Source organism: Accipiter gentilis, chromosome 5, assembly GCF_929443795.1.
Source record: "Accipiter gentilis chromosome 5, bAccGen1.1, whole genome shotgun sequence".
NCBI classification, from domain to species: Eukaryota; Metazoa; Chordata; class Aves; order Accipitriformes; family Accipitridae; genus Astur; species Astur gentilis.
This window is the reverse complement of record NC_064884.1, coordinates 4,668,720-4,695,571: the sequence shown is the minus strand read 5'-3', so window position 1 is coordinate 4,695,571 and position 26,852 is coordinate 4,668,720. Positions and strand designations below refer to the sequence as shown.

The following is a 26,852-nucleotide window of genomic DNA, read 5'->3' as shown; positions in this document are numbered from 1 at the left end:
TGCTGTGCCAGCACTGCTCAGCAGTAGCCAAAACGCTGGTGTGCTATCAACACCTTTCTAGCTACTGATGCAGAGCACAGCGCTGTGAGGGCTGCTATGGGGAGCGTTAACTCCATCTCAGCCAGACCCAATACAATCTCCACCCCTTATTCCATACCATTTGCGTCCTGCTCAGGTCCCACATAATTGAATACGGATATCTTCTAACCCTACTATTGTATTTAATTCTCATTACTGCAATCCTTTCTTACCAACATTTACAACTGAAACTACATACTTAAACCACTTTTATAACCAACGTACAGATTTATACATTCTTATTAATTACGATCCCCTGTCCTTTAAGAGAGAGATATTCCACGGGCTTCTTCCACTCCCCCAGATGTTCACACACAGCTTATGACTTGGGCCCCATCCATCAAGATGAGTGGTCGGGACAGGAGAAGCAGTATGTTCGATCGTTGGGCACCAACACCGGCTTGGTTCGGGTCGCCGATGCACTTGTCTTGTTCCTTGCGAAGTTCGCTCCTCTGCAGTTCAGGTCATTCCTGCTACATTACTTCCTACAACGTACAACTCGCATCACAGATTATTTTTCCCCCAAGGTTAAATGTCCTTGAGTTAGCCCCTTCTTCTGCATCGTCCGACCCCCCAAGGTCGCCCTTCCAAGTCCACCACTCGGCACCGAAGCGTCGTCTCTCCTGGCCCTCCATTTTTCGTCACGCCACCTCTGCAGCACTCCACTCCCGTAAGCCGCTGACGGAGAAGAGCAAAGGCAGGCAAGCACAAGCACAGGTTTCACAGAGGCCACGCCGTCAGCACGGCATTCTAAGATGGCACGCGCAAAGCCGGAGTCGGTGCCGCCGGTGCCAGCACTGCAGCCCCGGACGGGTGCAAGAGCAGCCGCCCCGCCCCCCCCCAACTCGTGTGCCAAGGGCTCGGCCCCGGCCTCGGCGTGTCAGAGCCCCCCCTGTGAGGCGGTGGCCGTGTCACGGGGGCGGCAGGTAGCCGAGGGCACCCCTGCCCACGCTGGGGGCACGCGCAGACGGGCGGTGGTGACGTCACAGCGGCCACTGTGACCCGTCGCCGAGGCGCGGATGCCAGGCTGCTGGGCTCCGGCCGTGCATCAGTGCGACCTGGCGAGGTGAGGAGAGGGCAGGGGAGGAAGGGGCTTGCCCGGGGCTGGTGAGGCAGGAGGGGAGCCTCGCACCTCGGGCCTCTGGGGCCTGTGTGGCAAGCTCGCTGTGTCCCGCTGCTCCCTCAGGCTTGGCAGAGGAGCGTCCGGAGGAGAAACCCCAGCCAGAGCTGCTGAGGCGGAGGCTCTCCAAGCGCTCACCGTCGCTGTGCACCGGGTTCGCCATGAAGCGGCAGGAACCCGACTCGAGGGGGCAAGGTGAGAGCAACGTATCCCTCCCCGCAGCTCCCCGGGGCTGACAGAGGGGTCGTCGGGGCAGTCTGCCGGCGGCCAAGAGCAGGGCGAGGGGAAGGCAGGAGCTCCCCAACCGCCCTGGGGCAGGGTCCCTCCTGCGCTCCTGGGCAAGCGGAGCCCAGGCTGGGCTGTGGGCACCTGCTGGGGCACCTGTGCCTGCCGTGCCCCCTTCTTCTCCAGAGGCCCCAGCCCTGCCCTTCAGCCAGCTCGGCAGGGACAGAGCAGGGCCGTGGGGGCAATCCCGCAGGGACACTTCCCCAGCCCCGCAGAGGTGCCCGCTCCCAGCAGCATTTGTTCTCTCCCCTCCAGCATGCATGCTGTGCCGCCGGGCAGAGGCTGATCCGGCTATCTGTGGCTGCAAAAGAGCGACGAAAGGGCTCTGTGCCCACACATACTGCCTGGTGAGTTCTCTCTCCCTCCAGCTTTCTGCCGGCGATGGTCCCTTCCTTGCTGACCTAATAACGAGCTCCCGGCCTTCTCTGCTCCGCAGTTTCTCGCCAGCGAGCTTTTTCCACGAGAGAGTGGGAACGCCTTTCTCGCTGAGGACACCAGACGGGCAATCCAGGCGGCAAGCCAGAAGGTGAGGACCTGGCAGGAGCAGGGAGCTTTGCGCCAGGAGGCGCTTGCGGGAGGGAGCTCCTCCTGGACCCCCAGAAAGAAATCCAAGCCCCTCCACCAGCTCTGGGACAAACGCCTGCTCCCAGCAGCTCCACAGAGGCTCTGGCACAGGCACAAGCCTCGTGCACCAGGCAGGTCTGCGGGCTGGGAGCCAGCAGTGCCCACAGCCTGCGCCCTGCCTGGAGCCGAGGGGTCGGCCATGCAGGCCCTGAGCTTGCCCCTGAGCGAGGCTGCTGTGCTCTTTCCAGCGATGCTTCGTTTGCGGCGAGATGGGCGCCGCCATCACCTGCGGGGAGAAGGGGTGTGACCGCAGCTTCCATCTCCCCTGCGCCTCACGGGGCGAATGCGTCACCCAGTTCTTCGGGCTGTACAGGTAAGGGCTGCCAGCCCCCACGCAGGAGCCTCCTTGTCCTCAAGCCCTCAAGTCCCGTCAGCAGTGGACACCCAAGGGAGGAACCCATGGGGACGCTTCCCGGCAGCCTGCCGCAGCCAGGGCCGGGGCCAGAGCCCAGACAGGCTCTGGGGCTCCTTCACAGCTCCTCTGCCCTCCTCTCCATGGCGGGGGAAGGACCGGGCACTTCTCACCTCACCTCGCCCCTCCCTTCCATCTTGCCCCCAGGTCCTTCTGCTGGGAGCACCGCCCAGAGCAGGCCCTGAAGGCTAAGCCAGGGCAGAACAGCACCTGCATCGTCTGCCTGGGCCCCGTGGAGGACAAGAAGTCCTACCACACCATGGCGTGCCCAGCATGCCAACAGGCCTGGTTCCACCGGAGCTGCATCCAGAAGCAGGCGATCCACGCTGGCGTCTGCTTCTGCTGCTTGCATTGCCGAAACCAAGATCGGTTTGTGATGGAGATGCTCGCCATGGGGATTCGAATCTCCAAGAGGTCGTTCTTCCTCTTCCCAACTCGCAAGGCATCAGGCACGAGCGCGCAGTGCCAGGCCAGGGACGGCCCCCGCAGGCCTGTCCTGCTGTCCCCTGGCTCTTGTCCTCAGCTTCACGGAGGAGCTGGAAACTGGGGGGGGTGCGGGGGGGGGGGGCAGAAGAGCAGGGACAGCCTGGACCTGCCCGATGCTGGGGCCAGCAGGGGCTCAACACCTTTCCCTTCCTTCTCCAGCAGACAACCGTCATGGGAGAGCGGCCAGGCATTGGGACCGGTCTACCAGAGGCACAGACGCTGCAACGCCAGCAAGTGCCTTTGTCCGGGGGGCAGGGAGCAGGCAGAGGAAGAGGGGTAGGTTGCCAAAGCAGCCAGCTAGGGCTCTGCACGGGATCTCTGTCTCCACACGGGCTCGGGGGGGGAAGGACGACGAACAAGGGCTCTGCCGGGCAATTCCTTGCTTGCGTCACTTTGTCCTCACAACCAGCAACCCCTTTGCTTCCCCAGGCCCTGGCAAGTGCTCCTGTGCAGCTCCTGTGCTGCCAAAGGCACCCACCGACGCTGCCTCTACTCGAGCAACAGCGCGATCACCTGGGAGTGCGACTGCTGTGCTGGCCTGGGCACTGGTAAGAGGCAAAGCACCCGGGGGCCCCTGTGCTGCTATGGCCAGTGTCCCAGCTAGGCCTGGGAGCAGGGGCTTCGGGTGGGCTTTGGCTCCAGGAAGGCTGTGGGCACCACCATGGCCTCTCCTTCCCCACGGCCGGGTGGCCGTGCTGCTGACTTTCCTGCCTCCCCCTCACAGCCTCCCGTGACAACTCAGAGCTCGCCAGCCCCAGCGCCACCAGCCAGGCGGCATCGGGGCTGTCCCACAGCTCCCTGGGCTACGAGAGCAGCAGCAGGCCCAGCACCATCCAACAGGCGCCACTGCGGCCATCCTGCAGCTCCCCCGTGCCTGGAAGTAGCGGTTGCTCCAGCCACCCTGGGCCAGACCGGATCCGACACCGCTCACGGTTACATCAGCAGGCACAAAAAGCTTACAGCCGGCATGGAAATCACCACAGGACCAGCCACGTGCCAGCCCCGAGTGCTGAAAGCAGTGCCTTGGGCACTGCCAGCCAGCTGGCATTGGGACCATCCAGCAGTTCCCCAGCACTGCAAAGCAGCGGCCCCAGCACTGACAGGGAGATGGCACTGGGACCATCCAGCAGTTCCCCAGCACTGCAAAGCAGCGGCCCCAGCACTGACAGGGAGATGGCACTGGGACCATCCTGCAGGTCCCCACCACTGCAAAGCAGCGGCCCCAGCACTGACAGGGAGATGGCACTGGGACCATCCTGCAGGTCCCCACCACTGCAAAGCAGCGGCCCCAGCACTGACAGGGAGATGGCACTGGGACCATCCAGCAGTTCCCCAGCACTGCAAAGCAGCGGCCCCAGCACTGACAGGGAGATGGCACTGGGACCATCCAGCAGTTCCCCAGCACTGCAAAGCAGCGGCCCCAGCAGTGACAGGGAGATGGCACTGGGACCATCCTGCAGGTCCCCAGCACTGGAAAGCAGAGGCCCCAGCACTGACAGTCAAATGGCATTGGGACCATCCAGCAGTTCCCCACCACTGCAAAGCAGCGGCCCCAGCACTGACAGGGAGATGGCACTGGGACCGTCCTGCAGGTCCCCACCACTGCAAAGCAGCGGCCCCAGCAGCGACAGGCAGATGGCACTGGGCCTGTTCCAGGGCTCCCCAGTGCCTGCGAGAAGCAGCTGCTCCAGCCACCCTGGGCCGGACAGGATCCAATACCGCTCACGGTTGGAGCGGCGGGCGCAAAAACCTTACAGCTGGCCTGGAAATCACCGCAGGACCAGCCCCGTGCCAGCCCCGAGTGCTGAAAGCAGTGCCTTGGGCACTGCCAGCCAGCTGGCATTGGGACCATCCTGCAGGTCCCCAGCACTGCAAAGCAGCGGCCCCAGCAGCGACAGGCAGATGGCACTGGGCCTGTTGCAGGGCTCCCCAGTGCCTGCGAGAAGCAGCTGCTCCAGCCACCCTGGGCCCGACCGGATCCGATACCGCTCACGGTTAGAGCGGCGGGCGCAAAAACCTTACAGCCGGCCTGGAAATCACCGCAGGACAGGCCCCGTGCCAGCCCCGAGGGCTCAAAGCAGTGCCTTGGGCACTGCCAGCCAGCTGGCACTGGGACCATCCTGCAGGTCCCCAGCACTGCCAAGCAGCGGCCCCAGCACTGACAGGCGGATGGCACTGGGCCTGTTGCAGGGCTCCCCAGTGCCTGCGAGAAGCAGCTGCTCCAGCCACCCTGGGCCAGACCGGATCCGATACCGCTCACGGTTAGAGCGGCGGGCGCAAAAACCTTACAGCCGGCCTGGAAGACGCTGCTGACCAGGCATGCGCCAGCCCCGAGTGCTGTCCCCTATCCCCCAGCACAATAAAGTTGGCTGCTCATCTCATCCAACACAGAAAGGGTCTTGTGATTGTACCACTCTCTGTGTCTCTAACGGTGTCTGTAATGGGACCTGTATCTGTAGCTGCACAAGGACTTGCAATGCTTTTTGCAAGTTGTGTTTTGTTGTCGTGGTTTACCCCCAGCCGGTAACTGAGCACCACGCAGCCACTCACTCACCTCCCTCATAGTGGCATGCAAGAGAGAACCAGAAGGGTAAAAGTGAGAAACCTCGTGGGCTGAGGTAAAGGCAGTTTAATAGGTAAAGCAAAAGCCACGCACGCAAGCAAAGCAAAACAAGGAATTCCTTCACCGCTTCCCATCGGCAGGCGGGTGTTCAGCCATCTCCAGGAAAGGAGGGCTCCGCTCTGTGTAACGGTTATGTGGGAAGACAATGCCATCCTTCTCCTGCCCCCCAGCTTTATAGGCTGATCGTGACGTCCTATGGTCTGGAATATCCCTGTGGTCAGTTGGGCTCAGCGGGGTGTTCTCACTTCGTTGTCCTGTAGAAGTTAAGCTATCGCTGCCCCGCAATAAATCCCGCAGTGGCTGCAAGTCTGTATTTGTAATACCACAATAAGGTCAAATCCACTGTAGGTCTCCGACAAGTTTTTGTATGTCATGTACGTTTCAAGTGCCCCGGTTGACCACACTGATCACGCTTTAAAGGGCCTTTGTGTGGACCGTGGTTTCTTTTTCCCTGTTGCACCATTGGTTGTAATGCTACAGCGAGTGCTGCAGCATGAGCTTCGGCATGTATTTTTGCTTTCTCTTGTTCTTGTAGTATAGTAGCCAAATCCTCGTTTGCATTATTTGAATCGGGGTGCATGCGAGGTATAATTTGTTCATGTTGAACAGTGGTATCTGGGGGCTGTTTTCTCGTAGGCGGATTTTTACTCGCTTCCTGATTCTACAGGGTTTCCTTTAAGCGTACGGTTAGGGAGGCTTGGGAACTGTCAGTTGGCCGATTAATATCGGCAGTCCCAGGGAGTGGAGCGGAAGTCAAGGGCACAGGAGCAGGCGGACAAGCTCCAAAAAGTCTCTCTCGCTGCATTATGTTTTCCTCCCCGCTTTTCCCCTTCGCTTGCGGTTGGCGAGAGAGCAGCAAAAGCAGACGCAGACGCTTTATGATCTGCTTTCATTTCTTGCAGAGTTGTCTTCATCAATTTCCACAAAGTTGCAAGACCTTTAACTTCTTTAGAACCGTCACTAATTTCATCCCATAGGGAGGTTCCGATAACTTCTGTGGTGGGTTGACCCTGGTTGGATGCCAGGTGCCCACCAAAGCCGCTCTGTCGCTCCCCCTCCTCAGCTGGACGGGGGGGAGAAAATATAATAAAAGGCTCGTGGCTCAAGATAAGGGCAGTTTAATAAAGTGATAGTAAAGGTCGCGCGCGAAAGCAAAGAAAAAACAAATAATGATATTCTCTACTTCCCATCAGCAGGCGATGCCTAGCCGCTTCTTGGGAAGCAGGGCTTCGGTACGAGTAGCGGTTGCTCCGGAAGACAAAATGCCCCCCTTCCGTCTCCACTTAGCTTTTATATCTGAGCTGACGTCACGTGGTATGGAATATCTGTTTGGTTAGTTTAGGCCAGCTGTCCTGGTTATGTCCCCTCCCAAGATCTTGCCCTGCCCCAGCCTGCCATTGAGGGGAGGGCAAAAATGTTGGAGAGCCAGCCTTGATGCTGTGCCAGCACTGCTCAGCAGTAGCCAAAACGCTGGTGTGCTATCAACACCTTTCTAGCTACTGATGCAGAGCACAGCGCTGTGAGGGCTGCTATGGGGAGCGTTAACTCCATCTCAGCCAGACCCAATACAATCTCCACCCCTTATTCCATACCATTTGCGTCCTGCTCAGGTCCCACATAATTGAATACGGATATCTTCTAACCCTACTATTGTATTTAATTCTCATTACTGCAATCCTTTCTTACCAACATTTACAACTGAAACTACATACTTAAACCACTTTTATAACCAACGTACAGATTTATACATTCTTATTAATTACGATCCCCTGTCCTTTAAGAGAGAGATATTCCACGGGCTTCTTCCACTCCCCCAGATGTTCACACACAGCTTATGACTTGGGCCCCATCCATCAAGATGAGTGGTCGGGACAGGAGAAGCAGTATGTTCGATCGTTGGGCACCAACACCGGCTTGGTTCGGGTCGCCGATGCACTTGTCTTGTTCCTTGCGAAGTTCGCTCCTCTGCAGTTCAGGTCATTCCTGCTACATTACTTCCTACAACGTACAACTCGCATCACAGATTATTTTTCCCCCAAGGTTAAATGTCCTTGAGTTAGCCCCTTCTTCTGCATCGTCCGACCCCCCAAGGTCGCCCTTCCAAGTCCACCACTCGGCACCGAAGCGTCGTCTCTCCTGGCCCTCCATTTTTCGTCACGCCACCTCTGCAGCACTCCACTCCCGTAAGCCGCTGACGGAGAAGAGCAAAGGCAGGCAAGCACAAGCACAGGTTTCACAGAGGCCACGCCGTCAGCACGGCATTCTAAGATGGCACGCGCAAAGCCGGAGTCGGTGCCGCCGGTGCCAGCACTGCAGCCCCGGACGGGTGCAAGAGCAGCCGCCCCGCCCCCCCCCAACTCGTGTGCCAAGGGCTCGGCCCCGGCCTCGGCGTGTCAGAGCCCCCCCTGTGAGGCGGTGGCCGTGTCACGGGGGCGGCAGGTAGCCGAGGGCACCCCTGCCCACGCTGGGGGCACGCGCAGACGGGCGGTGGTGACGTCACAGCGGCCACTGTGACCCGTCGCCGAGGCGCGGATGCCAGGCTGCTGGGCTCCGGCCGTGCATCAGTGCGACCTGGCGAGGTGAGGAGAGGGCAGGGGAGGAAGGGGCTTGCCCGGGGCTGGTGAGGCAGGAGGGGAGCCTCGCACCTCGGGCCTCTGGGGCCTGTGTGGCAAGCTCGCTGTGTCCCGCTGCTCCCTCAGGCTTGGCAGAGGAGCGTCCGGAGGAGAAACCCCAGCCAGAGCTGCTGAGGCGGAGGCTCTCCAAGCGCTCACCGTCGCTGTGCACCGGGTTCGCCATGAAGCGGCAGGAACCCGACTCGAGGGGGCAAGGTGAGAGCAACGTATCCCTCCCCGCAGCTCCCCGGGGCTGACAGAGGGGTCGTCGGGGCAGTCTGCCGGCGGCCAAGAGCAGGGCGAGGGGAAGGCAGGAGCTCCCCAACCGCCCTGGGGCAGGGTCCCTCCTGCGCTCCTGGGCAAGCGGAGCCCAGGCTGGGCTGTGGGCACCTGCTGGGGCACCTGTGCCTGCCGTGCCCCCTTCTTCTCCAGAGGCCCCAGCCCTGCCCTTCAGCCAGCTCGGCAGGGACAGAGCAGGGCCGTGGGGGCAATCCCGCAGGGACACTTCCCCAGCCCCGCAGAGGTGCCCGCTCCCAGCAGCATTTGTTCTCTCCCCTCCAGCATGCATGCTGTGCCACCGGGCAGAGGCTGATCCGGCTATCTGTGGCTGCAAAAGAGCGACGAAAGGGCTCTGTGCCCACACATACTGCCTGGTGAGTTCTCTCTCCCTCCAGCTTTCTGCCGGCGATGGTCCCTTCCTTGCTGACCTAATAACGAGCTCCCGGCCTTCTCTGCTCCGCAGTTTCTCGCCAGCGAGCTTTTTCCACGAGAGAGTGGGAACGCCTTTCTCGCTGAGGACACCAGACGGGCAATCCAGGCGGCAAGCCAGAAGGTGAGGACCTGGCAGGAGCAGGGAGCTTTGCGCCAGGAGGCGCTTGCGGGAGGGAGCTCCTCCTGGACCCCCAGAAAGAAATCCAAGCCCCTCCACCAGCTCTGGGACAAACGCCTGCTCCCAGCAGCTCCACAGAGGCTCTGGCACAGGCACAAGCCTCGTGCACCAGGCAGGTCTGCGGGCTGGGAGCCAGCAGTGCCCACAGCCTGCGCCCTGCCTGGAGCCGAGGGGTCGGCCATGCAGGCCCTGAGCTTGCCCCTGAGCGAGGCTGCTGTGCTCTTTCCAGCGATGCTTCGTTTGCGGCGAGATGGGCGCCGCCATCACCTGCGGGGAGAAGGGGTGTGACCGCAGCTTCCATCTCCCCTGCGCCTCACGGGGCGAATGCGTCACCCAGTTCTTCGGGCTGTACAGGTAAGGGCTGCCAGCCCCCACGCAGGAGCCTCCTTGTCCTCAAGCCCTCAAGTCCCGTCAGCAGTGGACACCCAAGGGAGGAACCCACGGGGACGCTTCCCGGCAGCCTGCCGCAGCCAGGGCCGGGGCCAGAGCCCAGACAGGCTCTGGGGCTCCTTCACAGCTCCTCTGCCCTCCTCTCCATGGCGGGGGAAGGACCGGGCACTTCTCACCTCACCTCGCCCCTCCCTTCCATCTTGCCCCCAGGTCCTTCTGCTGGGAGCACCGCCCAGAGCAGGCCCTGAAGGCTAAGCCAGGGCAGAACAGCACCTGCATCGTCTGCCTGGGCCCCGTGGAGGACAAGAAGTCCTACCACACCATGGCGTGCCCAGCATGCCAACAGGCCTGGTTCCACCGGAGCTGCATCCAGAAGCAGGCGATCCACGCTGGCGTCTGCTTCTGCTGCTTGCATTGCCGAAACCAAGATCGGTTTGTGATGGAGATGCTCGCCATGGGGATTCGAATCTCCAAGAGGTCGTTCTTCCTCTTCCCAACTCGCAAGGCATCAGGCACGAGCGCGCAGTGCCAGGCCAGGGACGGCCCCCGCAGGCCTGTCCTGCTGTCCCCTGGCTCTTGTCCTCAGCTTCACGGAGGAGCTGGAAACTGGGGGGGGTGCGGGGGGGGGGGCAGAAGAGCAGGGACAGCCTGGACCTGCCCGATGCTGGGGCCAGCAGGGGCTCAACACCTTTCCCTTCCTTCTCCAGCAGACAACCGTCATGGGAGAGCGGCCAGGCATTGGGACCGGTCTACCAGAGGCACAGACGCTGCAACGCCAGCAAGTGCCTTTGTCCGGGGGGCAGGGAGCAGGCAGAGGAAGAGGGGTAGGTTGCCAAAGCAGCCAGCTAGGGCTCTGCACGGGATCTCTGTCTCCACACGGGCTCGGGGGGGGAAGGACGACGAACAAGGGCTCTGCCGGGCAATTCCTTGCTTGCGTCACTTTGTCCTCACAACCAGCAACCCCTTTGCTTCCCCAGGCCCTGGCAAGTGCTCCTGTGCAGCTCCTGTGCTGCCAAAGGCACCCACCGACGCTGCCTCTACTCGAGCAACAGCGCGATCACCTGGGAGTGCGACTGCTGTGCTGGCCTGGGCACTGGTAAGAGGCAAAGCACCCGGGGGCCCCTGTGCTGCTATGGCCAGTGTCCCAGCTAGGCCTGGGAGCAGGGGCTTCGGGTGGGCTTTGGCTCCAGGAAGGCTGTGGGCACCACCATGGCCTCTCCTTCCCCACGGCCGGGTGGCCGTGCTGCTGACTTTCCTGCCTCCCCCTCACAGCCTCCCGTGACAACTCAGAGCTCGCCAGCCCCAGCGCCACCAGCCAGGCGGCATCGGGGCTGTCCCACAGCTCCCTGGGCTACGAGAGCAGCAGCAGGCCCAGCACCATCCAACAGGCGCCACTGCGGCCATCCTGCAGCTCCCCCGTGCCTGGAAGTAGCGGTTGCTCCAGCCACCCTGGGCCAGACCGGATCCGACACCGCTCACGGTTACATCAGCAGGCACAAAAAGCTTACAGCCGGCCTGGAAATCACCACAGGACCAGCCACGTGCCAGCCCCGAGTGCTGAAAGCAGTGCCTTGGGCACTGCCAGCCAGCTGGCATTGGGACCATCCAGCAGTTCCCCAGCACTGCAAAGCAGCGGCCCCAGCACTGACAGGGAGATGGCACTGGGACCATCCATCAGGTCCCCAGCACTGCAAAGCAGCGGCCCCAGCACTGACAGGGAGATGGCACTGGGACCATCGTGCAGGTCCCCACCACTGCAAAGCAGCGGCCCCAGCACTGACAGGGAGATGGGACTGGGACCATCCTGCAGGTCCCCAGCACTGGAAAGCAGCGGCCCCAGCACTGACAGGGAGATGGCACTGGGACCATCCTGCAGGTCCCCACCACTGCAAAGCAGCGGCCCCAGCACTGACAGGGAGATGGCACTGGGACCATCCTGCAGGTCCCCACCACTGCAAAGCAGCGGCCCCAGCACTGACAGGGAGATGGCACTGGGACCATCCTGCAGGTCCCCACCACTGCACAGCAGCGGCCCCAGCACTGACAGGGAGATGGCACTGGGACCATCCAGCAGTTCCCCAGCACTGCAAAGCAGCGGCCCCAGCAGTGACAGGCAGATGGGACTGGGACCATCCTGCAGGTCCCCAGCACTGGAAAGCAGAGGCCCCAGCACTGACAGGGAGATGGCACTGGGACCATTCTGCAGTTCCCCACCACTGCACAGCAGCGGCCCCAGCACTGACAGGGAGATGGCACTGGGACCATCCAGCAGTTCCCCACCACTGCACAGCAGCGGCCCCAGCACTGACAGGGAGATGGGACTGGGACCATCCAGCAGTTCCCCAGCACTGCAAAGCAGCGGCCCCAGCAGTGACAGGCACATGGGACTGGGACCATCCTGCAGGTCCCCACCACTGCAAAGCAGCGGCCCCAGCACTGACAGGGAGATGGCACTGGGACCGTCCTGCAGGTCCCCACCACTGCAAAGCAGCGGCCCCAGCAGCGACAGGCAGATGGGACTGGGCCTGTTCCAGGGCTCCCCAGTGCCTGCGAGAAGCAGCTGCTCCAGCCACCCTGGGCCGGACAGGATCCAATACCGCTCACGGTTGGAGCGGCGGGCGCAAAAACCTTACAGCTGGCCTGGAAATCACCGCAGGACCAGCCCCGTGCCAGCCCCGAGTGCTGAAAGCAGTGCCTTGGGCACTGCCAGCCAGCTGGCATTGGGACCATCCTGCAGGTCCCCAGCACTGCAAAGCAGCGGCCCCAGCAGCGACAGGCAGATGGCACTGGGCCTGTTGCAGGGCTCCCCAGTGCCTGCGAGAAGCAGCTGCTCCAGCCACCCTGGGCCCGACCGGATCCGATACCGCTCACGGTTAGAGCGGCGGGCGCAAAAACCTTACAGCCGGCCTGGAAATCACCGCAGGACAGGCCCCGTGCCAGCCCCGAGGGCTCAAAGCAGTGCCTTGGGCACTGCCAGCCAGCTGGCACTGGGACCATCCTGCAGGTCCCCAGCACTGCCAAGCAGCGGCCCCAGCACTGACAGGCGGATGGCACTGGGCCTGTTCCAGGGCTCCCCAGTGCCTGCGAGAAGCAGCTGCTCCAGCCACCCTGGGCCAGACCGGATCCGATACCGCTCACGGTTAGAGCGGCGGGCGCAAAAACCTTACAGCCGGCCTGGAAGACGCTGCTGACCAGGCATGCGCCAGCCCCGAGTGCTGTCCCCTATCCCCCAGCACAATAAAGTTGGCTGCTCATCTCATCCAACACAGAAAGGGTCTTGTGATTGTACCACTCTCTGTGTCTCTAACGGTGTCTGTAATGGGACCTGTATCTGTAGCTGCACAAGGACTTGCAATGCTTTTTGCAAGTTGTGTTTTGTTGTCGTGGTTTACCCCCAGCCGGTAACTGAGCACCACGCAGCCACTCACTCACCTTCCTCATAGTGGCATGCAAGAGAGAACCAGAAGGGTAAAAGTGAGAAACCTCGTGGGCTGAGGTAAAGGCAGTTTAATAGGTAAAGCAAAAGCCACGCACGCAAGCAAAGCAAAACAAGGAATTCCTTCACCGCTTCCCATCGGCAGGCGGGTGTTCAGCCATCTCCAGGAAAGGAGGGCTCCGCTCTGTGTAACGGTTATGTGGGAAGACAATGCCATCCTTCTCCTGCCCCCCAGCTTTATAGGCTGATCGTGACGTCCTATGGTCTGGAATATCCCTGTGGTCAGTTGGGCTCAGCGGGGTGTTCTCACTTCGTTGTCCTGTAGAAGTTAAGCTATCGCTGCCCCGCAATAAATCCCGCAGTGGCTGCAAGTCTGTATTTGTAATACCACAATAAGGTCAAATCCACTGTAGGTCTCCGACAAGTTTTTGTATGTCATGTACGTTTCAAGTGCCCCGGTTGACCACACTGATCACGCTTTAAAGGGCCTTTGTGTGGACCGTGGTTTCTTTTTCCCTGTTGCACCATTGGTTGTAATGCTACAGCGAGTGCTGCAGCATGAGCTTCGGCATGTATTTTTGCTTTCTCTTGTTCTTGTAGTATAGTAGCCAAATCCTCGTTTGCATTATTTGAATCGGGGTGCATGCGAGGTATAATTTGTTCATGTTGAACAGTGGTATCTGGGGGCTGTTTTCTCGTAGGCGGATTTTTACTCGCTTCCTGATTCTACAGGGTTTCCTTTAAGCGTACGGTTAGGGAGGCTTGGGAACTGTCAGTTGGCCGATTAATATCGGCAGTCCCAGGGAGTGGAGCGGAAGTCAAGGGCACAGGAGCAGGCGGACAAGCTCCAAAAAGTCTCTCTCGCTGCATTATGTTTTCCTCCCCGCTTTTCCCCTTCGCTTGCGGTTGGCGAGAGAGCAGCAAAAGCAGACGCAGACGCTTTATGATCTGCTTTCATTTCTTGCAGAGTTGTCTTCATCAATTTCCACAAAGTTGCAAGACCTTTAACTTCTTTAGAACCGTCACTAATTTCATCCCATAGGGAGGTTCCGATAACTTCTGTGGTGGGTTGACCCTGGTTGGATGCCAGGTGCCCACCAAAGCCGCTCTGTCGCTCCCCCTCCTCAGCTGGACGGGGGGGAGAAAATATAATAAAAGGCTCGTGGCTCAAGATAAGGGCAGTTTAATAAAGTGATAGTAAAGGTCGCGCGCGAAAGCAAAGAAAAAACAAATAATGATATTCTCTACTTCCCATCAGCAGGCGATGCCTAGCCGCTTCTTGGGAAGCAGGGCTTCGGTACGAGTAGCGGTTGCTCCGGAAGACAAAATGCCCCCCTTCCGTCTCCACTTAGCTTTTATATCTGAGCTGACGTCACGTGGTATGGAATATCTGTTTGGTTAGTTTAGGCCAGCTGTCCTGGTTATGTCCCCTCCCAAGATCTTGCCCTGCCCCAGCCTGCCATTGAGGGGAGGGCAAAAATGTTGGAGAGCCAGCCTTGATGCTGTGCCAGCACTGCTCAGCAGTAGCCAAAACGCTGGTGTGCTATCAACACCTTTCTAGCTACTGATGCAGAGCACAGCGCTGTGAGGGCTGCTATGGGGAGCGTTAACTCCATCTCAGCCAGACCCAATACAATCTCCACCCCTTATTCCATACCATTTGCGTCCTGCTCAGGTCCCACATAATTGAATACGGACATCTTCTAACCCTACTATTGTATTTAATTCTCATTACTGCAATCCTTTCTTACCAACATGTACAACTGAAACTACATACTTAAACCACTTTTATAACCAACGTACAGATTTATACATTCTTATTAATTACGATCCCCTGTCCTTTAAGAGAGAGATATTCCACGGGCTTCTTCCACTCCCCCAGATGTTCACACACAGCTTATGACTTGGGCCCCATCCATCAAGATGAGTGGTCGGGACAGGAGAAGCAGTATGTTCGATCGTTGGGCACCAACACCGGCTTGGTTCGGGTCGCCGATGCACTTGTCTTGTTCCTTGCGAAGTTCGCTCCTCTGCAGTTCAGGTCATTCCTGCTACATTACTTCCTACAACGTACAACTCGCATCACAGATTATTTTTCCCCCAAGGTTAAATGTCCTTGAGTTAGCCCCTTCTTCTGCATCGTCCGACCCCCCAAGGTCGCCCTTCCAAGTCCACCACTCGGCACCGAAGCGTCGTCTCTCCTGGCCCTCCATTTTTCGTCACGCCACCTCTGCAGCACTCCACTCCCGTAAGCCGCTGACGGAGAAGAGCAAAGGCAGGCAAGCACAAGCACAGGTTTCACAGAGGCCACGCCGTCAGCACGGCATTCTAAGATGGCACGCGCAAAGCCGGAGTCGGTGCCGCCGGTGCCAGCACTGCAGCCCCGGACGGGTGCAAGAGCAGCCGCCCCGCCCCCCCCCAACTCGTGTGCCAAGGGCTCGGCCCCGGCCTCGGCGTGTCAGAGCCCCCCCTGTGAGGCGGTGGCCGTGTCACGGGGGCGGCAGGTAGCCGAGGGCACCCCTGCCCACGCTGGGGGCACGCGCAGACGGGCGGTGGTGACGTCACAGCGGCCACTGTGACCCGTCGCCGAGGCGCGGATGCCAGGCTGCTGGGCTCCGGCCGTGCATCAGTGCGACCTGGCGAGGTGAGGAGAGGGCAGGGGAGGAAGGGGCTTGCCCGGGGCTGGTGAGGCAGGAGGGGAGCCTCGCACCTCGGGCCTCTGGGGCCTGTGTGGCAAGCTCGCTGTGTCCCGCTGCTCCCTCAGGCTTGGCAGAGGAGCGTCCGGAGGAGAAACCCCAGCCAGAGCTGCTGAGGCGGAGGCTCTCCAAGCGCTCACCGTTGCTGTGCACCGGGTTCGCCATGAAGCGGCAGGAACCCGACTCGAGGGGGCAAGGTGAGAGCAACGTATCCCTCCCCGCAGCTCCCCGGGGCTGACAGAGGGGTCGTCGGGGCAGTCTGCCGGCGGCCAAGAGCAGGGCGAGGGGAAGGCAGGAGCTCCCCAACCGCCCTGGGGCAGGGTCCCTCCTGCGCTCCTGGGCAAGCGGAGCCCAGGCTGGGCTGTGGGCACCTGCTGGGGCACCTGTGCCTGCCGTGCCCCCTTCTTCTCCAGAGGCCCCAGCCCTGCCCTTCAGCCAGCTCGGCAGGGACAGAGCAGGGCCGTGGGGGCAATCCCGCAGGGACACTTCCCCAGCCCCGCAGAGGTGCCCGCTCCCAGCAGCATTTGTTCTCTCCCCTCCAGCATGCATGCTGTGCCGCCGGGCAGAGGCTGATCCGGCTATCTGTGGCTGCAAAAGAGCGACGAAAGGGCTCTGTGCCCACACATACTGCCTGGTGAGTTCTCTCTCCCTCCAGCTTTCTGCCGGCGATGGTCCCTTCCTTGCTGACCTAATAACGAGCTCCCGGCCTTCTCTGCTCCGCAGTTTCTCGCCAGCGAGCTTTTTCCACGAGAGAGTGGGAACGCCTTTCTCGCTGAGGACACCAGACGGGCAATCCAGGCGGCAAGCCAGAAGGTGAGGACCTGGCAGGAGCAGGGAGCTTTGCGCCAGGAGGCGCTTGCGGGAGGGAGCTCCTCCTGGACCCCCAGAAAGAAATCCAAGCCCCTCCACCAGCTCTGGGACAAACGCCTGCTCCCAGCAGCTCCACAGAGGCTCTGGCACAGGCACAAGCCTCGTGCACCAGGCAGGTCTGCGGGCTGGGAGCCAGCAGTGCCCACAGCCTGCGCCCTGCCTGGAGCCGAGGGGTCGGCCATGCAGGCCCTGAGCTTGCCCCTGAGCGAGGCTGCTGTGCTCTTTCCAGCGATGCTTCGTTTGCGGCGAGATGGGCGCCGCCATCACCTGCGGGGAGAAGGGGTGTGACCGCAGCTTCCATCTCCCCTGCGCCTCACGGGGCGAATGCGTCACCCAGTTCTTCGGGCTGTACAGGTAAGGGCTGCCAGCCCCCACGCAGGAGCCTCCTTGTCCTCAAGCCCTCAAGTCCCGTCAGCAGTGGACACCCAAGGGAGGAACCCACGGGGACGCTTCCCGGCAGCCTGCCGCAGCCAGGGCCGGGGCCAGAGCCCAGACAGGCTCTGGGGCTCCTTCACAGCTCCTCTGCCCTCCTCTCCATGGCGGGGGAAGGACCGGGCACTTCTCACCTCACCTCGCCCCTCCCTTCCATCTTGCCCCCAGGTCCTTCTGCTGGGAGCACCGCCCAGAGCAGGCCCTGAAGGCTAAGCCAGGGCAGAACAGCACCTGCATCGTCTGCCTGGGCCCCGTGGAGGACAAGAAGTCCTACCACACCATGGCGTGCCCAGCATGCCAACAGGCCTGGTTCCACCGGAGCTGCATCCAGAAGCAGGCGATCCACGCTGGCGTCTGCTTCTGCTGCTTGCATTGCCGAAACCAAGATCGGTTTGTGATGGAGATGCTCGCCATGGGGATTCGAATCTCCAAGAGGTCGTTCTTCCTCTTCCCAACTCGCAAGGCATCAGGCACGAGCGCGCAGTGCCAGGCCAGGGACGGCCCCCGCAGGCCTGTCCTGCTGTCCCCTGGCTCTTGTCCTCAGCTTCACGGAGGAGCTGGAAACTGGGGGGGGGTGCGGGGGGGGGGGGCAGAAGAGCAGGGACAGCCTGGACCTGCCCGATGCTGGGGCCAGCAGGGGCTCAACACCTTTCCCTTCCTTCTCCAGCAGACAACCGTCATGGGAGAGCGGCCAGGCATTGGGACCGGTCTACCAGAGGCACAGACGCTGCAACGCCAGCAAGTGCCTTTGTCCGGGGGGCAGGGAGCAGGCAGAGGAAGAGGGGTAGGTTGCCAAAGCAGCCAGCTAGGGCTCTGCACGGGATCTCTGTCTCCACACGGGCTCGGGGGGGGAAGGACGACGAACAAGGGCTCTGCCGGGCAATTCCTTGCTTGCGTCACTTTGTCCTCACAACCAGCAACCCCTTCGCTTCCCCAGGCCCTGGCAAGTGCTCCTGTGCAGCTCCTGTGCTGCCAAAGGCACCCACCGACGCTGCCTCTACTCGAGCAACAGCGCGATCACCTGGGAGTGCGACTGCTGTGCTGGCCTGGGCACTGGTAAGAGGCAAAGCACCCGGGGGCCCCTGTGCTGCTATGGCCAGTGTCCCAGCTAGGCCTGGGAGCAGGGGCTTCGGGTGGGCTTTGGCTCCAGGAAGGCTGTGGGCACCACCATGGCCTCTCCTTCCCCACGGCCGGGTGGCCGTGCTGCTGACTTTCCTGCCTCCCCCTCACAGCCTCCCGTGACAACTCAGAGCTCGCCAGCCCCAGCGCCACCAGCCAGGCGGCATCGGGGCTGTCCCACAGCTCCCTGGGCTACGAGAGCAGCAGCAGGCCCAGCACCATCCAACAGGCGCCACTGCGGCCATCCTGCAGCTCCCCCGTGCCTGGAAGTAGCGGTTGCTCCAGCCACCCTGGGCCAGACCGGATCCGACACCGCTCACGGTTACATCAGCAGGCACAAAAAGCTTACAGCCGGCCTGGAAATCACCACAGGACCAGCCACGTGCCAGCCCCGAGTGCTGAAAGCAGTGCCTTGGGCACTGCCAGCCAGCTGGCATTGGGACCATCCAGCAGTTCCCCAGCACTGCAAAGCAGCGGCCCCAGCACTGACAGGGAGATGGCACTGGGACCATCCATCAGTTCCCCAGCACTGCAAAGCAGCGGCCCCAGCACTGACAGGGAGATGGCACTGGGACCATCCTGCAGGTCCCCACCACTGCAAAGCAGCGGCCCCAGCACTGACAGGGAGATGGGACTGGGACCATCCTGCAGGTCCCCAGCACTGGAAAGCAGCGGCCCCAGCACTGACAGGGAGATGGCACTGGGACCATCCTGCAGGTCCCCACCACTGCAAAGCAGCGGCCCCAGCACTGACAGGGAGATGGCACTGGGACCATCCTGCAGGTCCCCACCACTGCAAAGCAGCGGCCCCAGCACTGACAGGGAGATGGCACTGGGACCATCCTGCAGGTCCCCACCACTGCACAGCAGCGGCCCCAGCACTGACAGGGAGATGGCACTGGGACCATCCAGCAGTTCCCCAGCACTGCAAAGCAGCGGCCCCAGCAGTGACAGGCAGATGGGACTGGGACCATCCTGCAGGTCCCCAGCACTGGAAAGCAGAGGCCCCAGCACTGACAGGGAGATGGCACTGGGACCATCCAGCAGTTCCCCACCACTGCACAGCAGCGGCCCCAGCACTGACAGGGAGATGGGACTGGGACCATCCAGCAGTTCCCCAGCACTGCAAAGCAGCGGCCCCAGCAGTGACAGGCAGATGGGACTGGGACCATCCTGCAGGTCCCCACCACTGCAAAGCAGCGGCCCCAGCAGCGACAGGCAGATGGCACTGGGCCTGTTCCAGGGCTCCCCAGTGCCTGCGAGAAGCAGCTGCTCCAGCCACCCTGGGCCGGACAGGATCCAATACCGCTCACGGTTGGAGCGGCGGGCGCAAAAACCTTACAGCTGGCCGGGCAATCACCGCAGGACCAGCCCCGTGCCAGCCCCGAGTGCTGAAAGCAGTGCCTTGGGCACTGCCAGCCAGCTGGCATTGGGACCATCCTGCAGGTCCCCAGCACTGCAAAGCAGCGGCCCCAGCAGCGACAGGCAGATGGCACTGGGCCTGTTGCAGGGCTCCCCAGTGCCTGCGAGAAGCAGCTGCTCCAGCCACCCTGGGCCCGACCGGATCCGATACCGCTCACGGTTAGAGCGGCGGGCGCAAAAACCTTACAGCCGGCCTGGAAATCACCGCAGGACAGGCCCCGTGCCAGCCCCGAGGGCTCAAAGCAGTGCCTTGGGCACTGCCAGCCAGCTGGCACTGGGACCATCCTGCAGGTCCCCAGCACTGCAAAGCAGCGGCCCCAGCACTGACAGGCGGATGGCACTGGGCCTGTTGCAGGGCTCCCCAGTGCCTGCGAGAAGCAGCTGCTCCAGCCACCCTGGGCCAGACCGGATCCGATACCGCTCACGGTTAGAGCGGCGGGCGCAAAAACCTTACAGCCGGCCTGGAAGACGCTGCTGACCAGGCATGCGCCAGCCCCGAGTGCTGTCCCCTATCCCCCAGCACAATAAAGTTGGCTGCTCATCTCATCCAACACAGAAAGGGTCTTGTGATTGTACCACTCTCTGTGTCTCTAACGGTGTCTGTAATGGGACCTGTATCTGTAGCTGCACAAGGACTTGCAATGCTTTTTGCAAGTTGTGTTTTGTTGTCGTGGTTTACCCCCAGCCGGTAACTGAGCACCACGCAGCCACTCACTCACCTCCCTCATAGTGGCATGAAGAGAGAACCAGAAGGGTAAAAGTGAGAAACCTCGTGGGCTGAGGTAAAGGCAGTTTAATAGGTAAAGCAAAAGCCACGCACGCAAGCAAAGCAAAACAAGGAATTCCTTCACCGCTTCCCATCGGCAGGCGGGTGTTCAGCCATCTCCAGGAAAGGAGGGCGCCGCTCTGTGTAACGGTTATGTGGGAAGACAATGCCATCCTTCTCCTGCCCCCCAGCTTTATAGGCTGATCGTGACGTCCTATGGTCTGGAATATCCCTGTGGTCAGTTGGGCTCAGCGGGGTGTTCTCACTTCATTGTCCTGTAGAAGTTAAGCTATCGCTGCCCCGCAATAAATCCCGCAGTGGCTGTAAGTCTGTATTTGTAATACCACAATAAGGTCAAATCCACTGTAGGTCTCCGACAAGTTTTTGTATGTCATGTACGTTTCAAGTGCCCCGGTTGACCACACTGATCACGCTTTAAAGGGCCTTTGTGTGGACCGTGGTTTCTTTTTCCCTGTTGCACCATTGGTTGTAATGCTACAGCGAGTGCTGCAGCATGAGCTTCGGCATGTATTTTTGCTTTCTCTTGTTCTTGTAGTATAGTAGCCAAATCCTCGTTTGCATTATTTGAATCGGGGTGCATGCGAGGTATAATTTGTTCATGTTGAACAGTGGTATCTGGGGGCTGTTTTCTCGTAGGCGGATTTTTACTCGCTTCCTGATTCTACAGGGTTTCCTTTAAGCGTACGGTTAGGGAGGCTTGGGAACTGTCAGTTGGCCGATTAATATCGGCAGTCCCAGGGAGTGGAGCGGAAGTCAAGGGCACAGGAGCAGGCGGACAAGCTCCAAAAAGTCTCTCTCGCTGCATTATGTTTTCCTCCCCGCTTTTCCCCTTCGCTTGCGGTTGGCGAGAGAGCAGCAAAAGCAGACGCAGACGCTTTATGATCTGCTTTCATTTCTTGCAGAGTTGTCTTCATCAATTTCCACAAAGTTGCAAGACCTTTAACTTCTTTAGAACCGTCACTAATTTCATCCCATAGGGAGGTTCCGATAACTTCTGTGGTGGGTTGACCCTGGTTGGATGCCAGGTGCCCACCAAAGCCGCTCTGTCGCTCCCCCTCCTCAGCTGGACGGGGGGGAGAAAATATAATAAAAGGCTCGTGGCTCAAGATAAGGGCAGTTTAATAAAGTGATAGTAAAGGTCGCGCGCGAAAGCAAAGAAAAAACAAATAATGATATTCTCTACTTCCCATCAGCAGGCGATGCCTAGCCGCTTCTTGGGAAGCAGGGCTTCGGTACGAGTAGCGGTTGCTCCGGAAGACAAAATGCCCCCCTTCCGTCTCCACTTAGCTTTTATATCTGAGCTGACGTCACGTGGTATGGAATATCTGTTTGGTTAGTTTAGGCCAGCTGTCCTGGTTATGTCCCCTCCCAAGATCTTGCCCTGCCCCAGCCTGCCATTGAGGGGAGGGCAAAAATGTTGGAGAGCCAGCCTTGATGCTGTGCCAGCACTGCTCAGCAGTAGCCAAAACGCTGGTGTGCTATCAACACCTTTCTAGCTACTGATGCAGAGCACAGCGCTGTGAGGGCTGCTATGGGGAGCGTTAACTCCATCTCAGCCAGACCCAATACAATCTCCACCCCTTATTCCATACCATTTGCGTCCTGCTCAGGTCCCACATAATTGAATACGGACATCTTCTAACCCTACTATTGTATTTAATTCTCATTACTGCAATCCTTTCTTACCAACATTTACAACTGAAACTACATACTTAAACCACTTTTATAACCAACGTACAGATTTATACATTCTTATTAATTACGATCCCCTGTCCTTTAAGAGAGAGATATTCCACGGGCTTCTTCCACTCCCCCAGATGTTCACACACAGCTTATGACTTGGGCCCCATCCATCAAGATGAGTGGTCGGGACAGGAGAAGCAGTATGTTCGATCGTTGGGCACCAACACCGGCTTGGTTCGGGTCGCCGATGCACTTGTCTTGTTCCTTGCGAAGTTCGCTCCTCTGCAGTTCAGGTCATTCCTGCTACATTACTTCCTACAACGTACAACTCGCATCACAGATTATTTTTCCCCCAAGGTTAAATGTCCTTGAGTTAGCCCCTTCTTCTGCATCGTCCGACCCCCCAAGGTCGCCCTTCCAAGTCCACCACTCGGCACCGAAGCGTCGTCTCTCCTGGCCCTCCATTTTTCGTCACGCCACCTCTGCAGCACTCCACTCCCGTAAGCCGCTGACGGAGAAGAGCAAAGGCAGGCAAGCACAAGCACAGGTTTCACAGAGGCCACGCCGTCAGCACGGCATTCTAAGATGGCACGCGCAAAGCCGGAGTCGGTGCCGCCGGTGCCAGCACTGCAGCCCCGGACGGGTGCAAGAGCAGCCGCCCCGCCCCCCCCCAACTCGTGTGCCAAGGGCTCGGCCCCGGCCTCGGCGTGTCAGAGCCCCCCCTGTGAGGCGGTGGCCGTGTCACGGGGGCGGCAGGTAGCCGAGGGCACCCCTGCCCACGCTGGGGGCACGCGCAGACGGGCGGTGGTGACGTCACAGCGGCCACTGTGACCCGTCGCCGAGGCGCGGATGCCAGGCTGCTGGGCTCCGGCCGTGCATCAGTGCGACCTGGCGAGGTGAGGAGAGGGCAGGGGAGGAAGGGGCTTGCCCGGGGCTGGTGAGGCAGGAGGGGAGCCTCGCACCTCGGGCCTCTGGGGCCTGTGTGGCAAGCTCGCTGTGTCCCGCTGCTCCCTCAGGCTTGGCAGAGGAGCGTCCGGAGGAGAAACCCCAGCCAGAGCTGCTGAGGCGGAGGCTCTCCAAGCGCTCACCGTCGCTGTGCACCGGGTTCGCCATGAAGCGGCAGGAACCCGACTCGAGGGGGCAAGGTGAGAGCAACGTATCCCTCCCCGCAGCTCCCCGGGGCTGACAGAGGGGTCGTCGGGGCAGTCTGCCGGCGGCCAAGAGCAGGGCGAGGGGAAGGCAGGAGCTCCCCAACCGCCCTGGGGCAGGGTCCCTCCTGCGCTCCTGGGCAAGCGGAGCCCAGGCTGGGCTGTGGGCACCTGCTGGGGCACCTGTGCCTGCCGTGCCCCCTTCTTCTCCAGAGGCCCCAGCCCTGCCCTTCAGCCAGCTCGGCAGGGACAGAGCAGGGCCGTGGGGGCAATCCCGCAGGGACACTTCCCCAGCCCCGCAGAGGTGCCCGCTCCCAGCAGCATTTGTTCTCTCCCCTCCAGCATGCATGCTGTGCCGCCGGGCAGAGGCTGATCCGGCTATCTGTGGCTGCAAAAGAGCGACGAAAGGGCTCTGTGCCCACACATACTGCCTGGTGAGTTCTCTCTCCCTCCAGCTTTCTGCCGGCGATGGTCCCTTCCTTGCTGACCTAATAACGAGCTCCCGGCCTTCTCTGCTCCGCAGTTTCTCGCCAGCGAGCTTTTTCCACGAGAGAGTGGGAACGCCTTTCTCGCTGAGGACACCAGACGGGCAATCCAGGCGGCAAGCCAGAAGGTGAGGACCTGGCAGGAGCAGGGAGCTTTGCGCCAGGAGGCGCTTGCGGGAGGGAGCTCCTCCTGGACCCCCAGAAAGAAATCCAAGCCCCTCCACCAGCTCTGGGACAAACGCCTGCTCCCAGCAGCTCCACAGAGGCTCTGGCACAGGCACAAGCCTCGTGCACCAGGCAGGTCTGCGGGCTGGGAGCCAGCAGTGCCCACAGCCTGCGCCCTGCCTGGAGCCGAGGGGTCGGCCATGCAGGCCCTGAGCTTGCCCCTGAGCGAGGCTGCTGTGCTCTTTCCAGCGATGCTTCGTTTGCGGCGAGATGGGCGCCGCCATCACCTGCGGGGAGAAGGGGTGTGACCGCAGCTTCCATCTCCCCTGCGCCTCACGGGGCGAATGCGTCACCCAGTTCTTCGGGCTGTACAGGTAAGGGCTGCCAGCCCCCACGCAGGAGCCTCCTTGTCCTCAAGCCCTCAAGTCCCGTCAGCAGTGGACACCCAAGGGAGGAACCCACGGGGACGCTTCCCGGCAGCCTGCCGCAGCCAGGGCCGGGGCCAGAGCCCAGACAGGCTCTGGGGCTCCTTCACAGCTCCTCTGCCCTCCTCTCCATGGCGGGGGAAGGACCGGGCACTTCTCACCTCACCTCGCCCCTCCCTTCCATCTTGCCCCCAGGTCCTTCTGCTGGGAGCACCGCCCAGAGCAGGCCCTGAAGGCTAAGCCAGGGCAGAACAGCACCTGCATCGTCTGCCTGGGCCCCGTGGAGGACAAGAAGTCCTACCACACCATGGCGTGCCCAGCATGCCAACAGGCCTGGTTCCACCGGAGCTGCATCCAGAAGCAGGCGATCCACGCTGGCGTCTGCTTCTGCTGCTTGCATTGCCGAAACCAAGATCGGTTTGTGATGGAGATGCTCGCCATGGGGATTCGAATCTCCAAGAGGTCGTTCTTCCTCTTCCCAACTCGCAAGGCATCAGGCACGAGCGCGCAGTGCCAGGCCAGGGACGGCCCCCGCAGGCCTGTCCTGCTGTCCCCTGGCTCTTGTCCTCAGCTTCACGGAGGAGCTGGAAACTGGGGGGGGTGCGGGGGGGGGGGGCAGAAGAGCAGGGACAGCCTGGACCTGCCCGATGCTGGGGCCAGCAGGGGCTCAACACCTTTCCCTTCCTTCTCCAGCAGACAACCGTCATGGGAGAGCGGCCAGGCATTGGGACCGGTCTACCAGAGGCACAGACGCTGCAACGCCAGCAAGTGCCTTTGTCCGGGGGGCAGGGAGCAGGCAGAGGAAGAGGGGTAGGTTGCCAAAGCAGCCAGCTAGGGCTCTGCACGGGATCTCTGTCTCCACACGGGCTCGGGGGGGGAAGGACGACGAACAAGGGCTCTGCCGGGCAATTCCTTGCTTGCGTCACTTTGTCCTCACAACCAGCAACCCCTTTGCTTCCCCAGGCCCTGGCAAGTGCTCCTGTGCAGCTCCTGTGCTGCCAAAGGCACCCACCGACGCTGCCTCTACTCGAGCAACAGCGCGATCACCTGGGAGTGCGACTGCTGTGCTGGCCTGGGCACTGGTAAGAGGCAAAGCACCCGGGGGCCCCTGTGCTGCTATGGCCAGTGTCCCAGCTAGGCCTGGGAGCAGGGGCTTCGGGTGGGCTTTGGCTCCAGGAAGGCTGTGGGCACCACCATGGCCTCTCCTTCCCCACGGCCGGGTGGCCGTGCTGCTGACTTTCCTGCCTCCCCCTCACAGCCTCCCGTGACAACTCAGAGCTCGCCAGCCCCAGCGCCACCAGCCAGGCGGCATCGGGGCTGTCCCACAGCTCCCTGGGCTACGAGAGCAGCAGCAGGCCCAGCACCATCCAACAGGCGCCACTGCGGCCATCCTGCAGCTCCCCCGTGCCTGGAAGTAGCGGTTGCTCCAGCCACCCTGGGCCAGACCGGATCCGACACCGCTCACGGTTACATCAGCAGGCACAAAAAGCTTACAGCCGGCCTGGAAATCACCACAGGACCAGCCACGTGCCAGCCCCGAGTGCTGAAAGCAGTGCCTTGGGCACTGCCAGCCAGCTGGCATTGGGACCATCCAGCAGTTCCCCAGCACTGCAAAGCAGCGGCCCCAGCACTGACAGGGAGATGGCACTGGGACCATCCATCAGTTCCCCAGCACTGCAAAGCAGCGGCCCCAGCACTGACAGGGAGATGGCACTGGGACCATCGTGCAGGTCCCCACCACTGCAAAGCAGCGGCCCCAGCACTGACAGGGAGATGGGACTGGGACCATCCTGCAGGTCCCCAGCACTGGAAAGCAGCGGCCCCAGCACTGACAGGGAGATGGCACTGGGACCATCCTGCAGGTCCCCACCACTGCAAAGCAGCGGCCCCAGCACTGACAGGGAGATGGCACTGGGACCATCCTGCAGGTCCCCACCACTGCAAAGCAGCGGCCCCAGCACTGACAGGGAGATGGCACTGGGACCATCCTGCAGGTCCCCACCACTGCACAGCAGCGGCCCCAGCACTGACAGGGAGATGGCACTGGGACCATCCAGCAGTTCCCCAGCACTGCAAAGCAGCGGCCCCAGCAGTGACAGGCAGATGGGACTGGGACCATCCTGCAGGTCCCCAGCACTGGAAAGCAGAGGCCCCAGCACTGACAGGGAGATGGCACTGGGGCCATCCAGCAGTTCCCCACCACTGCACAGCAGCGGCCCCAGCACTGACAGGGAGATGGGACTGGGACCATCCAGCAGTTCCCCAGCACTGCAAAGCAGCGGCCCCAGCAGTGACAGGCAGATGGGACTGGGACCATCCTGCAGGTCCCCACCACTGCAAAGCAGCGGCCCCAGCACTGACAGGGAGATGGCACTGGGACCGTCCTGCAGGTCCCCAGCACTGCAAAGCAGCGGCCCCAGCAGCGACAGGCAGATGGCACTGGGCCTGTTGCAGGGCTCCCCAGTGCCTGCGAGAAGCAGCTGCTCCAGCCACCCTGGGCCGGACAGGATCCAATACCGCTCACGGTTGGAGCGGCGGGCGCAAAAACCTTACAGCTGGCCTGGAAATCACCGCAGGACCAGCCCCGTGCCAGCCCCGAGTGCTGAAAGCAGTGCCTTGGGCACTGCCAGCCAGCTGGCATTGGGACCATCCTGCAGGTCCCCAG

At 61.2% G+C, this 26,852-nt stretch overlaps 5 protein-coding genes across 7 annotated transcripts; all 5 read left to right on the top strand.

The window, feature by feature from the left end:
- Positions 1–1,097: 1,097 nt before the first annotated feature.
- Positions 1,098–3,699, top strand: LOC126038392 (PHD finger protein 7-like). Its single transcript, XM_049800106.1, has 7 exons — positions 1,098–1,144; positions 1,265–1,393; positions 1,920–2,009; positions 2,277–2,420; positions 2,667–2,933; positions 3,168–3,281; positions 3,435–3,699. The coding sequence occupies exons 1-7, from the start codon at positions 1,098–1,100 to the stop codon at positions 3,607–3,609; spliced, it is 966 nt and encodes a 321-aa protein (XP_049656063.1). The 3' UTR covers positions 3,610–3,699.
- Positions 3,700–8,160: 4,461 nt separating this feature from the next.
- LOC126038391 (PHD finger protein 7-like) lies at positions 8,161–10,786 on the top strand. Its single transcript, XM_049800105.1, has 7 exons — positions 8,161–8,207; positions 8,328–8,456; positions 8,983–9,072; positions 9,340–9,483; positions 9,730–9,996; positions 10,230–10,343; positions 10,497–10,786. Exons 1-7 carry the CDS (start codon positions 8,161–8,163, stop codon positions 10,669–10,671), a joined length of 966 nt encoding a protein of 321 aa, XP_049656062.1. The 3' UTR covers positions 10,672–10,786.
- Positions 10,787–11,211: 425 nt separating this feature from the next.
- On the top strand, positions 11,212–14,099 carry EZHIP (EZH inhibitory protein). Of its 3 annotated transcripts, none has more exons than XM_049800243.1 (3): positions 11,234–11,263; positions 11,462–11,659; positions 11,924–14,099. In XM_049800243.1, the coding sequence occupies exons 1-3, from the start codon at positions 11,241–11,243 to the stop codon at positions 12,708–12,710; spliced, it is 1,008 nt and encodes a 335-aa protein (XP_049656200.1). In that variant the 5' UTR covers positions 11,234–11,240; the 3' UTR covers positions 12,711–14,099. The 3 variants fall into 3 exon arrangements, with proteins under 3 accessions (XP_049656201.1, XP_049656200.1, XP_049656199.1); XM_049800242.1 differs by having other exon boundaries at positions 11,396–11,659; XM_049800244.1 differs by lacking the exon at positions 11,462–11,659 and having other exon boundaries at positions 11,212–11,329.
- Positions 14,100–15,288: 1,189 nt separating this feature from the next.
- LOC126038390 (PHD finger protein 7-like) lies at positions 15,289–18,180 on the top strand. The gene is made up of 8 exons (XM_049800103.1): positions 15,289–15,427; positions 15,720–15,848; positions 16,194–16,285; positions 16,375–16,637; positions 16,732–16,875; positions 17,122–17,388; positions 17,624–17,737; positions 17,891–18,180. Exons 1-8 carry the CDS (start codon positions 15,289–15,291, stop codon positions 18,063–18,065), a joined length of 1,323 nt encoding a protein of 440 aa, XP_049656060.1. The 3' UTR covers positions 18,066–18,180.
- A 4,633-nt stretch (positions 18,181–22,813) lies between these two features.
- LOC126038389 (PHD finger protein 7-like) lies at positions 22,814–25,440 on the top strand. The gene is made up of 7 exons (XM_049800102.1): positions 22,814–22,860; positions 22,981–23,109; positions 23,636–23,725; positions 23,993–24,136; positions 24,383–24,649; positions 24,884–24,997; positions 25,151–25,440. The coding sequence occupies exons 1-7, from the start codon at positions 22,814–22,816 to the stop codon at positions 25,323–25,325; spliced, it is 966 nt and encodes a 321-aa protein (XP_049656059.1). The 3' UTR covers positions 25,326–25,440.
- The last annotated feature ends 1,412 nt before the right edge of the window (positions 25,441–26,852 follow it).